Source organism: Ursus arctos, unplaced genomic scaffold (assembly GCF_023065955.2).
Source record: "Ursus arctos isolate Adak ecotype North America unplaced genomic scaffold, UrsArc2.0 scaffold_17, whole genome shotgun sequence".
In the NCBI taxonomy this organism is placed as follows: Eukaryota; Metazoa; Chordata; class Mammalia; order Carnivora; family Ursidae; genus Ursus; species Ursus arctos.
The window spans coordinates 17,866,130-17,879,894 of record NW_026622841.1 but is presented as its reverse complement, the minus strand read 5'-3'; the positions used below and the strand labels follow the sequence as shown (position 1 = coordinate 17,879,894).

General features: G+C 37.3%; 1 protein-coding gene across 3 annotated transcripts in view; it reads left to right on the top strand.

Annotated features, from left to right (window-relative positions):
• The window catches only part of WDR7 (WD repeat domain 7), a 347,769-nt gene that overhangs the window by 200,806 nt on the left and 133,198 nt on the right, over positions 1 to 13,765 (top strand). For all 3 annotated transcript variants that reach the window (XM_026496379.4, XM_057313055.1, XM_057313056.1), the window contains one exon: positions 2,114 to 2,335. In XM_026496379.4, the coding sequence (XP_026352164.1) occupies positions 2,114 to 2,335 (222 nt within the window). The remainder of the gene's footprint in view (positions 1 to 2,113; positions 2,336 to 13,765) is intronic.

Below are 13,765 nucleotides of genomic sequence, written 5' to 3'. Positions count from 1 at the left end.
GTGGTACCCCTAAAGCCTCTTGTGTTGTCATTCCCTTGCCTTACCTCCAGTTAGTATAGAATGACAAAGTAAATGAAGAGACAAAATAAAACAAAACATCTAAAAGCATTCAGAGGTCCCCGCTGCTAATTTCTTAGTTGGCATACTGAGCTCTGAGGGCCATTTGCTATATTGATTTAATTAGTATAGAGACAAAGTACTGAAAGGGGCCAGAAAAGGTGAATGGATGACTAGAAAGAGTAGAAAGCTGACTTCCAATGAAAATGTTTCCAGAAGTTCACTTTTTAAATTTCTCTGTACCAAATATATAGCCATGATGGATAAAATATACAAACAGAAAACCAAAGAGACATAACTAGTCTCCAGAAAGATAGATATCTCTGTGGACAAGTAATAAAATAGAAATGATCTGGGCTGAAACCCTTAGCTCCTTTCTAGGCTTTTGGCTCCTGTGAGCTAAAGAGGACTTAAAATGTATCATTAGTAAAGCTTAAAGCCAGGAGCTAGGCTATGGCTTTGCCATTTCTTGAAAGGACCCTGAAAGGATGTGAGTATATCACTACTCAGTTAAAATTGAAGTTATGTTATTTAAGGTGAGGAAAATGGATGTTAACTCTGTGACTGGCAACATAAACCATAATAGGTTATGAAAATAAGTGAGTTGTGTTTATCCTAAGAACCTGGAAACAAAACAGGGGTGCTCGGATGACTCAGTGGGTGGAGCATGCGACGCCTGATCTCCGGGTTGTGAGTTCAAGCCTGTTGGGTGTAGAGTTTATTTAAAAATAAATAAATAAATAAACCTAGTAACAAAAAGAACTGATAGAAAGAAAACATAAAGTAGAAGGAGAAATAATAAAAATAACAACAGAAGTTGGTGAAACAGAAATGAAATAAGATCAAAACCAGTGGTTTTTTTTTTTAATTTTTTTTTTTAATTTTAGAGAAAGAGTGTGCAAGTGGGAGGGTGTGGACAGAGAGAGAATCTCAAGCAGACTGCCCACTGAGTATGGAGTCTGACCTGTGTCTCATGACCCTGAGATCATGACCTGTGCTGAAACTGAGAGTCAGATGCTCAACCAACTGAGCCACGCAGGTGCCCCAACAAAGTATTTTTTGAAAATCTAGTAAAATATATATTTCTAGCAAAACTGATCAAGAAAAGCATGAAAAGTAATATTAGAGAAGGCAAAATACTATTTAGAAGGATCCATAGCAATGATACATTTGAAGTATTTTCATCGTAGAGAATACTGCAAATAATCTCACACCAATAAATTAAAAAACTCAGATTAAATAGGTAATTCCTTTAAAACTGCAAGCGATCAGAAATGACTCAGGAAGAAATAGAAAGCCAAACTGAATAAGTAACTGCCAAACTGTTTTCTAAAGTAGTTGTACCTTTTTACATTTCTACCAGCAATGGAATCATTTTCTGTTCGTACTTGACAGCACATTTTATAATCCTTTTTATTGTAGCCATTCTAGTGGATGCGAAGTGGGATCTCATTATGGTTTTGATTTACATTTTTCCTAATGACCACTGATGTTAAGCATATTGGCCATTCATATATCGTCATATATCAAATATCCATTAAAATTGTTTACCATTTTAAAAGTTGCACTTTTTTATTATTGAGTTGTGAGAGTTCCTCGTATATTCTGGATATAATCCTTTATAGATATATAATTGACAGTATTTTCTTTGGGTCTGTGTGTTGTCTTTTTACTTTCTTGATTCTGTCATTTTAAGTGTAAAAGTTTGTAATATTGTTGAAATCCAATTAAGGAAATTTTTAAAATTACTTGTGCTTTTTGTATCATATCTAAGAAACCATTGCCTACCCCAAGATCATGAAGGTACCGCTCTCTGTTTTCTTCTGCACGTTATTTTGTTTTGGCTCTTATATTTAGTACTGTGAATCTATTTTGAGTTGATTTTTTGTGTAGTGAAAGGTGGAAGGCCAAATTCATTCTTTTGCAGGTGGGTAACCAGTCACCTCAGCGCCATTTGTTGAAAAGACTGTTCTTTCCGGGAAGAGTAATCTTGAAATTTTTTTATTATTATATGTCTTTTATGTATTGATATTTTAACTTATGTTTTGGTTTTCAGGTTGCTTGTCAAGTATCCCACAAATGAAAAAGATTTCCACATCTTATGAGGAAAGACGGAAGCAAGCTACTGCCATTGTTTTACTAGGAGTAATAGGAGCTGAATTCGGTGCTGAAATTGAACCTCCTAAGTTATTGACCAGACCTCGAAGCTCAAGTCAAATTCCTGAGGGATTTGGCTTGACTAGTGGTGGATCCAACTACTCACTGGCCAGACATACCTGTAAGTTATAAAATTCCTAATGCTGATCTATTAGTTTCAATACACATTTTTTGTTAACAAATCCTCAGAATACGTATTCTGAGTTTTAGCTTCAACAGAATGTTGACATGAAGTCAGGAAGCAGTACAATCTGTTTGGTACATCACCCTTTGGTTGTAGTTACCCAGACTTCTTTTTAACATTTAAAACATGGTTTTCTTGAAAATGCTTTTCTTAAAAAACACATTTCTGATCTTTGTGTTCAAGATTTTAGCCCAAACATAATTTCTAAAGTGGTTTCTATGAAACTATGCAATATGTCCTGAATATGGTTTGAAAGGTCAGGAGTAGGGGCAGATTAGTTACAATCAGAGTTCAAAGAGCTTTTGTGGTACTGCTACCTTTTATTCTGTGGTTGGTATGTTAATAACAGGGTAAGGATATTTTATAATGCCTTTTGTAACTTCAGTTTTGGACCTCCTTTACGTAAGGTCAGAATATTCCTACCGTATTGCAAAATTATTTCTAACAAATTGTGTTATTATTAAGGACCAAATATAGTATACTGAATATATCACAAAGTATTCTTTATAGAACAAATTGCAATGTGCTTTGGGGCTTGGGGCCTTTTAGCAAGGGAAAAAGATACATGTTACTTGCTAGTTACAAGAGCGGACAACTGCACTGGCTCATTGTCACATACTTTTGCTTTGAAATCATGGAGTCCTATTAGCTTTTATTATTAAAACCCTCCCATAGATTTAGCTGCCTATCCCTGCCCCCGCTTCCCTTTTTTTAGATTCTTAATACAACAGATACTTACTAGTGGTTGGTATTCTCCTGATCCCTATTTGACATTAAAAATCAGAGAGTAATAATGACAATACCACCACTAACAACAATAAGTAACTAATTCTTTGAACACGATTTTAAGCTCTTGTACTTACATTAACTCAGTTAATCTTCATAATAACCCTATAAAGTGGGCAGCTTAGTTATCTCTATTTGACACTTAAGGCTAACTGGGCACAGAGAGGTTTGGTGACCCTGGCTGAGATCATACCTTCAGGAAATGGCAATTTTTCTTTCCACACAGTCTGTTGGTGCCATAGCTGGTGGTTTGGCCATTCTGCACACTGCTGCTGTTTAATGGCTCCTCCTTGAGAAGGGCTTACCAACTAACCTGTGCTATTACTTCGTAATTTAAGAAGCGTTTTCTATCCCCTCATTTGATCTTTAAAAGAGAATTAAGACTTCTTCAAAGTAGCTCAGCCAAAATGTGGTAAAATCTCAACTTGAACCCAAGCTTCTTGGGCCCTGAAAACCCATGCACTTTGCCTTTTCCACCTGTGGACATCTGCTGTCTGTCTCCAGTGCAGGCCTGCCTGCTGCGGGCCCCTCCCTTTCACCTCTAGCATCTTTATCTTTTCTCAGTTTCCCTGCTTTTCATGCATAAAACCCTACTCAGATCTCACCCACTGTACAAAAGGCTCACCTCTGTATGTCAGTGCGGACACCCTAGGATTTACATATGTAGCTTCTTATGTAGAGTCTTGACATTAGAATATTAGAGGTTAATGAAACCTTGGCCTGATTTAGTCTGGTGACTTTCAATTTTTTTTTTTTTTTTTTTTGCTTACAATCTCTCTAAGGAGGATCAAGAAATGTGTGATTCCTCGCATGTTTTTATATTAACAGCTAAAACTTTTCAATAGTAAGTTTAAACGTTTGCAAAAGATATAATTTGGAGGGTAGTGTGAATATTGACATTTAAAAATAAAATACTGGGGCGCCTGGGTGGCACAGCGGTTAAGCATCTGCCTTCAGCTCAGGGCGTGATCCCGGCATTCGGGGATCGAGCCCCACATCAGGCTCCTCTGCTGTGAGCCTGCTTCTTCCTCTCCCACTCCCCCTGTTTGTGTTCCCTCTCTCGCTGGCTGTCTCTGTCTCTGTCAAATAAATAAATAAAATCTTTAAAAAAAATAAAATAAAAATAAAATACTGTTCTCATAAATATATTCAATAGAATATTTACCATAACTACTTGATATCCATCATCATCCATTAAAAAAAAAAATACATGACAGACTTTCCTTTAAAAGTCAGAAATCCAGGGCGTGTGGGTGGCTCAGTCGGTTAAGCATCAGATACTTGATTTTGACTCAGGTCATGATCCTAGGTTCCTGAGATCCAGCCCTACATCTGGCTCCATGCTGAGCATGAAGTCTGTTTGGGATTCTCTCTCTCCTTTTATCTCTGCCCTTCCCTGCTTATGTGTGCACGCGCGCGCTCTCTCTCTCTGTCTCAATAAATAAATAAATAATGAATTGAACTGAATTGAAATGAAATGAAATGAAAAAGTCAGAAATCCTACATCCTTGATTGTTTTCCTTAAAGAGAGAAAGGTTCTGCCCTCACAGTTTTAAGGAACCTTCCTTCATTTGCATATTTAGCATCCAAAAATCAGGTCCTTCAGAGTAACAGATCTTAAAACTACTCACGCTTTTAAAACCATGTATTCTGTGAAAAGTCTTACGATGCCCTCATTTCAAGGGGTTACGTTACTTATTTTGAAGACTATGATGTAGTCCAACATGTCTGCTATGATATCTTAACAGTATTCTTTTGTGTTTTGTGTGTTCTTGCAAGGAAAATGAACATAAATGCTGTTTCTCAGGAATTTTCACATAGCTCAGTAGAAGTATCTGTGTTTAAATGTAGAAACATCATAAATTAATGAATTGCTGACTGATTCCACCCAAGCCATTGGCTGATTGCCGGGCAGATTTGTCTATACCACATTCTCTTAGTTACCTAGTACTGTTACCATCCCTTTTCCAACTATAATTCATCTTTATGCAAAATTCTGATATTCATGAATTTTCTTTTAACTGCAATAATTTCACTTGCAAATTGTGTCTACTGTAACTAGAAAAAAAAGAAATGGGTTAGGAGAAAAGCAGGAATTTAAAAAGCTGTGGCAGCATAGAAATAGAGATTTTTCGAAGAAGCCTTGAGAATTGATGAAAAAATCATAGGGTGTCAGTGTTCTGTTCTTTGGGTTTGTTAGGAGACAAGGAGCTGAACTACATATAAAGAGATCCCAAAGACTGTTTCTGACAGGAGAGAAATCCTGGGATTTGCTACATGGAGGGACTTTTGCATGATGCCACCTTAGCTCTCCCAAGCAAGAAAAATAAAATTTACCCAAATATTGAAAATATTGAAGTGTTTTAGAGCCAAGTTGGTTCCTTGAGCACTTTGGATAAAGGACTAGATGTGGGAAGGACAGAAGCTAGTGCTTCTTAGCAAATAATATTTACAATTATTTTATTGAAATAAAAGATTCTGAGAGGTTTCCAGCCAGTGAGAAATAGTATATAAAAATGAAAGAGGGATGCCTGGGTTGCCCAGACAGTTGGGCTTCGGACTCTTGATTTATTTCAGCTTGAGTCGTGATCTTGGGGTCCTGAGATGGAGCCCTGTGTCAGGCTCTGTGTTTGGCAAGGGAGTCTGCTTGAGGATTCACCGGCTCCCTTTCCCCATGTCCACACATGCGCACACATGTTCACTCTCTGAAATCAATAAGTAAATCTTTAAAAAAAAATCTTTAAAAATCTTTAAAAGATTAAAAAAATAAAATAATAAAAATTAAAATGCATGATATAGGGGCACCTGGGTGGCTCAGTCAGTTAAGCGTCCAACTCTTGTTCTTAGCTCAGGTTTTGATCTCAGGGTCATGAATTCGAGCCCCATGTCATGGAGCCTACTTGAAAAAATTTTTTAAAAACTTAAAAACGAATGATACAGTACCTATTAGAATCAGTTTAAAATGTGTAAAATGTCCTTGATATTTTCCTCACTTATTATGGTGCCCTATTTTATTTTAATAATTATAAAATATTTATCAGTTTAAATCTTGCTCTTGTGATTGGAAACAGTCAGATGTCTAAATGTACTTGTGCCTTTCTTGGGCTTTCTTTGATCAGTTATGTGTAATATTAACCTGCTACAATGTTAACCTGCTAGAAGCCGCAATATGTATTGCTATGTTATTTGTTTATGTGGCATTTAGAATGCATTGTGACCATTAAATATTTAGCCTTCATGGCATCCTATTGAATGAGATAATAATTATTATCCTCATTTTGAGATAAGGCCATTAAGATACAATATTTGATGAAAGTTAATTGCTAATGTAGCTAGAGGTATAGATAGTGCATTCTGACCTTCCTTGTAAAGCCATTCCGTTCTGTGAATTCTTAAAATGTAGTCAGTTCCCAATTATCCACCTTGATAGGAGGGAAGAGTGACTGTGAGGCCTAATTCAGAAGTCATGCTTAGCTTTATAATGCATTTCATGCTTATATTTGAATATATATGAATCTTTTGTGGGAGGTACACTTCACATAAAATGTCAAAATCACACATTGAAGGCAAAGCTGAAGGACTCTGGAAATTTAAAAAGCCTAGACTGGGCCACTCTTTCCATATACCCTTGGTCTGAGTTGCAGTTTCCTCTGTATAAAATAAAGGAGAGAACTACTCTGTTTTCAAAGCCCCTTTTGGTCCAGTTAGTCTCTGCTTCTGAAATGAAATAGAGAGCATCCCAGGAAATTCACCTTCATGACCTTCTCATTTTCCTCTTATAGGGATGGACACTCTCTTATTTCAACTCAACTTCAGTAGAGATCATTCTTCCTTTTTATTTTGATCCACAAATGAAACACTTGGGATATTTTAGGATAGCATTTATAGTTGCCTATAGGTCTTTTGCTTCGTTCGTTGTTGGTTTTTTTTTTTTTTTTTTAAGATTTGTTTATTTTAGAAAGAGAGCATGAGGGAGAGGGGAAAAGGGAGCGGGAGAGATAATCTCAAGTAGACTCCAAGCTGAGTGCAGAATCTGATGCAGGGGTCAATCTCACGATCCTGAAATCATGACCTGAGCTGAAACCAAGAGTTGGACGCTTAACCAACTGTACCACCTAGGTACCCCTGGTTCATTCTTTCATTTGGTCTCCTCTTCCTCATTTTATAGTTGTGGAATCATGCTGGCACATCTGTAGTAAATCCCATTTTGATCTCCCATTAACTTTTTGACTTTGAACAAGTAGCATAAGTCATTTCCCTAGGCAGTGGACTCTGAGATTTGTGTGCAGGAGTATTCTTGGGATCAATACTTTTAGGGAGTGAAAGAAACAGGATTGATTGGGCGGAGGGAAACATAGACTAGCATTTCAGTTGCTTAGAAAGCTTCAGCTTATGCCAGGGAACTCTGGGACTGGGATGGCCCTTCAAAGTTGTCCTTGAATTGGGGCAAAGATCTTAGCCTTCCTATCCCTGTGTGGTTCATATCTCTGTGTAGTTCATATCCCTGTGTTGTTCATTCACCGCGGTGCCCTGGATGGGGGGTGTGACCTTGGATGAGGCAGCTCTCTTCATTCTAGCACAAATCCCGCAGAGAGACTCGGCTGAAACTTGTCAGCCACTGACACCCCCATGAGCTTGGGGACAGAGTGAGTACTTCTGTTGTGGAGGGGAGGAGATGGACAGCCTCTCCAGGCTTCCAGTCATCATGTTACTGACTTATGTGTGTCCCAGTTCCCGCTTCCTTCATCAGAAATGGAAAGAGGGACTACCATTGAACACACTTTTTACTCCAGCTCCTTGGGTATCTCTTGTAACCCTGCAAGACAGCTGTTTTATCCCACACTTAGCACAATAGGAGGCACAGGAACAATAGCTGGTTATTGAGCATTTACTCTGTGCCAGGCATTTTGCTGTGTTCTTTACATACAGGATCTTATTTTATTTTAAGATTTTATTTATTTGACAGAGAGACAGAGCACAAGCAGGGAGACCAGCAGGCAAAGGAAGAGGGAGAAGCAGGCTCCCTGCTGTGCAGGGAGCCCGATTCAGGGGGCTCAGTCCCAGGACCCTGGGATCATGACCTGGGCTCATGACCTGGGCTGAACGCAGATGCTTAACCAACTGAGCCACCCAGGCGCCCCTACATAGTATCTTATTTAATCTTCTAATCCGATCAAATGGATACTATCACTGTTAACATTTAACAGAGGAGGAACCTGAAAATTTGCCCATTGTTCACCAAAGCTTTGTGAGATTAGATTAAACTTTCTTCTTGTAGATAGTAAATCGAGGGCATAGGTTAAATGTATTAAGATACCACTGCTAAGCCTAGACTTGAACACCTATTTTGCAACTTCAAATCAGGGCATTTTCCCCATTTCACATAGTTGTCTTATATAACAAGCAAGTGAGATTCAGAAGCGGTGCCCCAAAAAAGAGTGGGGCATGTCAGCAAGTACCAGGTCACCTGTAAATATGAACATCTGTGGACTCATCCACTGGGGATGTGCTGGTGCCCTGCAGATATAAACCCATACAAAATCTACATCTCCATACTTACGACATGGCTTGCATCTGTAGTGTGAAATATTTCTGTGAGAGAAAATGAATCTTTTCCCACAGTGGTCTTTAGAGATACTGTTAATGCCGGGTTCTTCAGCTGGCCAAGTTTATGGCCTCACTGATGTGCATTTGGAAAAGGCGGCATTTCTGTGCATTTGTGTGTCTGTTCTGGGAAAGGGATCTATGTTTTTAATTCTCAAAAGAAAGTCATTAAAATAAAAATGGATAAGAACTCAAAGAGTTTGTTGGAAAAAGTTGCTTATCTGTTATTATAATTTTTAAAACAACTGAGTTATAGTCATCTTGATTATCTGTTTAGCTGTAATACCACCAAATGGAAGGAGGCTTCAGTTAGACACTACCTTGGAATATTTTAATTCTATGAAACGTGTATTTAGAGTTTTATACTTCCTGGTACTATGTACTATGTTTGATTTTATTTTGTTGTAACCTACTGTCCTGAAAATGTTTCTCCAGTGCTTCATGTGCTTTCTAATTGTGCGTGTTTATTTGATGAATATATTAATGTTGGTTGAGATTGATTTTATAGTGAATTTATTTCTTAAAAAAATTTTGAGGTAAGAAAGTTAAGCCAAATCTCAAATGTTTTATCAGCAAGATTAGGACAAAGTCACTGAATTGCAATTAATAACAAAACTAGTGTTATTTGCACGTATTGAATCAATAGCAGCAATGATGAGGAACACATCATGCCATTTACAAGGATAAACAATGACAAAAATGGTTATTTTCACTGTACACAATCGTGAGGTTGTGTGGCTGAGCTGCTGCGTTTGTGTGTGCTTTCCCTGCCGTTGCGCACCCAGGCTTCCTCGCACTGGGAAGTAAGCCTGCCTTCCTGTGTTCTTACTCCACGTCCGCCTCATTCATTCATTCTTCTCATTGCACTAACTCAGCATTTCATGTTCCTTACCCCTGCTTCTCATCTGGAATTTTACCTTTGAAATCATCCTGGTTCCAGACGCCACTTGTCTTGCATTGCCAGTACACCTTCTGTGTTTAGAAAAGTAATTCTTTGCTCTGCCTGTGCACTAAAATCTTAGGTAGAATGTTTTAAAATGAGCCATACCCCGGAGTTATTCAGAAAATCAGGGGTGGGGTTTGGGTATCTATTTGATTTTTAAAACTGCACATGAAATTTTCATGTGTAGCCAGAGTAGAGACACCCAGTAGAATAGGGAATCCTTTAGTTATTTTAAATTGAGTGTTCTGTAGTAGTTCTGGTCATTGAACTACCTTAATGCACAATATATATTATAATTTTCTTTATGTTTAAAATGGAAGAGATAATGGAAACTAATCTGAGTGAATAAATGGCATTTATATCACTTTCAGAGCTAATTCTTTAGATAGTTCAGCTTTTTCATTGGAATTTTATTACTCTGGATTGCTTGGGGTTGAATCTTGACGTTACCCAGTAGCTGTGTAGCCTTAAATGCTTCGTGGCTCAGTTTCTTTAACTCAAATATGGGGATAATAATAGCAGCTACCTCACAGAGTTATTGTGAGGATTAGGTAAACGAGTGTACGTAAAGCACCTAGAAACGTGCCCGGCATTTAAGTTTTAACCTAGCCGAATGTTAGTATATGTTAATGTTACAAGAAATGCTTAGAATAAGGAAAGGAAACAGCTCTTTTTAAGAGCTGTTTGCTAGGACATTTATAGTGTATATACTACTTTTTACAAATCTTAAGAACCTTATGAGATAGATATTACTATCAACATTTTCTGTTGAGTGAACTGTTACAAAAAAATTAGCAACTTCCTTTAAATTCTCTATCTTGTAAGGGACTTGAATCCAGATGCATTCTACCCCCCAAAGCCCAGGAACTTCTTTTCTACAACACATGCTGATTCTGTTTGTGGTAAAGCCTATTAGTTCCTAGAGGATTTATGTAAAAATACACTTTTCTTTGGCCACATTATTATATACATGTTTAAATAAAACACTGTGTATTTTTGCCATTGTTTATTTGTAATGGGGTAAGTTTCTATATGCTTATCACTTTGTTTCCTATTTTAACCACATCAACAAAGATCAGATGGAAATTTTCACTACTCCTTTGTTTTTCTTGTAAATAATTTATGTTGTGTAACAGCTTTATCATTTTTTAACTGAGATCTGACACTTGCATTATAGACTAACTGTTCAGTGATGTAATCCCATCCTTGTTGTCCAAAAATAACTTTAATTTGCAGGGTTTTTTTTGGTTAACTCACTACTTTTTTTAGATTCCCCTTCCATAGAACAGGCAAGTTGGACAAGGTTATTGCTAGGGCCACTTCTATCAAAATTACAGGTTTCTGTGAAATCATTACTTTATTATTATTATTACTATAGAGTGCTTGTGTTTATTGCTGCCATGTGAACTTGACTATCTTACTTTAATTGCTCTATACAAATTTTTCTATCTGCTCCTATAGGCTCCAGTAGTCCACGACCATGCCATGTGTTTGAAGCTGAGCGTCTTTATTTTTTTATTTTTTATTTAAATTCAGTTAATTAACATACAATGTAATTCTGGTTTCAAAGGTAGAGATCAGTGATTCATCAGTCTTATATATAGAAGCTGAGCATCTTTAGAGTGTTTTTCTACCGTCCTTCCTTATGGGTACCTCATATCAACTTACTATTCATATCCAGCTTTGTGGACACGTATTACGTTAAATGTATTTCAGTAGCTAAATGTAACACCTCTGGTAGTTTGAGATCTATATCCTTATAGGAATATCGTACAAAGGCATTATGACAATTTTTTGGTCTAGTATGTGATGTGACATTGGCATAAGACTCTGCCAACCATCTAATATATATATTAATTACCTAAATTCAGTTTTCAATTTTATTTCAATTTTTAATTTCCTTGATTTCTTATCACTGGGCTGCCTGAGTAGTAGATTCAGGGACAAGTCTTAGCATTGTATTGCCAGTGGTAACCCCCCCCCCCTTTTTTCTTTTTGCGTAGGACATTCTGGTTTTTAAGTAACATTGATCTGAAGTTTTCTGTATCTCTGCAGAATGGTTTTTCACATTTGTGTGTCTTAATATATGCATGCTCCAGTGTCACTGTAATTAATATATTTAATTCTGTAAGTTCAAATAATTTTATATCAGAAAGGGACAATGGAGAACATCTAATCCCTTCAAAAGCTGCAGAACTTGGGGCTCCTGGCTGGCTCAGTCAGTAGAGAATGTGACTGTTTATCTCAGGGTCATGAGTTTGAGCCCCCCGTTGGGCATAGAGATTACTTAAAAAATTGTGCGTGTGCACGTACACACACACACAAGCTGCAGAAGTTTTGATAGTTCTCTTATAAAGCCTTTTGGTGAGGGGCATCAAGGTGGCTCGGTTCGTTGAGCGTTAGACTCTTGATTTCACCTCAGGGTTGTGAGATCAAGCCCCAGGCTGGGTGTGGAGCCTGTGTAAGATTCTATTTCCCTCTGTCCCTCCGCCACTTTTAAAAAATAAATAAATAAAAGCCTTTCAGGAAGAAGTAAACAAAAACATTTAACAGTAAGAAGTGAACAGAAACATGTTGTGAACTTATTTGTAGATTCCCTGCCACGTCCTCAGACAACACAATTTCTAGGACTCTATTAAATGGTCAGATGCCTAGGTCTATGTTATTGCTTTACACTGTGGCCTCTGTGATCATACAGCAAGAGCTGGTGAACTTCTTGGTGCCACCCAGGCCGCTAGAGGACCTGAATGCTTGTATGAAATCAATAAATGTAAAGTTCTTTCTTATACTTTCGGTTTTCAAATTACGTTCTGCAGAGCCCTGGGGCTCCATTGGGGTGGCTTGGCAGCTGCCTGGGCTCTTAACACTACTTAAGTACAATAGCACTGATTTTTGTGTGATTTAGAAGACGAAGTTTGGAATCACATTTTATCTACAAAGAGAAACTGCCAGAGACAGGGCTAGACTCTACAAAACAAACCTCGAATCCATCAGAAAAGGTTACTGGCTCTACCTTCAAAATACATAAAAAATTCAGCTACTTCTTCCTACCTTTGCTATTATCACCCTGGTTGGCTAGAAACTTCATTTCTTACCCAGTTACTGCCAAGCCTTCCAGCTTCTGCCCTTATCCCCCTTATAGTAGCTTTTTAACATAGTAGACATGGTAGTAATGCTTTTATTTACTTTTTTTTTTTTTTAAGATTTTATTTATTTGAGAGAGAGCAAGAGAACACAAGTAGGGGGCAGGTGGGGCAGAGGGACCAGCAGACTCCCCGCAGAGCACAGAGCCAGAGGAGACTGACCCAGCGGGGCGGGGCTGGATCACAGGACCCTGAGGTCTTGACCTGAGTGGGAAACCAGAGGATTAACGACTGAGCCACCCAGGTGACCATAGTAATGCTTTTAAAACCAAAAGTAGATCTTATCACTCAAGGGTATCCAGATGGCTAATCAGCAAGACAAATACTCAAAAATCAGTAGGTTTTCTACTAGTGAACAAAATGGAAAATGTAGAAAATAATGATTTTTTGAAAGACACATCAAACTAGTAAGACCCTAAATTAAGCCAGGAGGAAAAAACAAATCACCCTGAGTAAGACTACTGTTAGGCATTTAGCATAGAAAGAATGTAGATGCCAAAAAAATAGCCACCTTACCCAATAATTAAAGAAACTGGGGGATAGGAAAAATTTACTAGAAACACTTGTTTGTTTAAAAGAATTTTTTTAACAGTGAATGGATATTCATGTAATGAAAATGATAAATAGATTTTATATTTTAAATTAAAATATTAAAATCTCCATAAAATAAAATATTAAAATCTCAATAATTATGGCATCTAAAGGGAAGTCCCATAGCTAAGAATAAATTTAAGAAATGTGGAGGAAATTATAATATTTTACTGAAGGAAATAAAGATCTGAATATGTAGTTCTTCAGTGGATGATTCCATGTGGTGAGTATCTCAGTTATTCCCCAATTTTTTTTTTATTTTTTTAAATTATATTATGTTAGTCACCATACAGTACATCC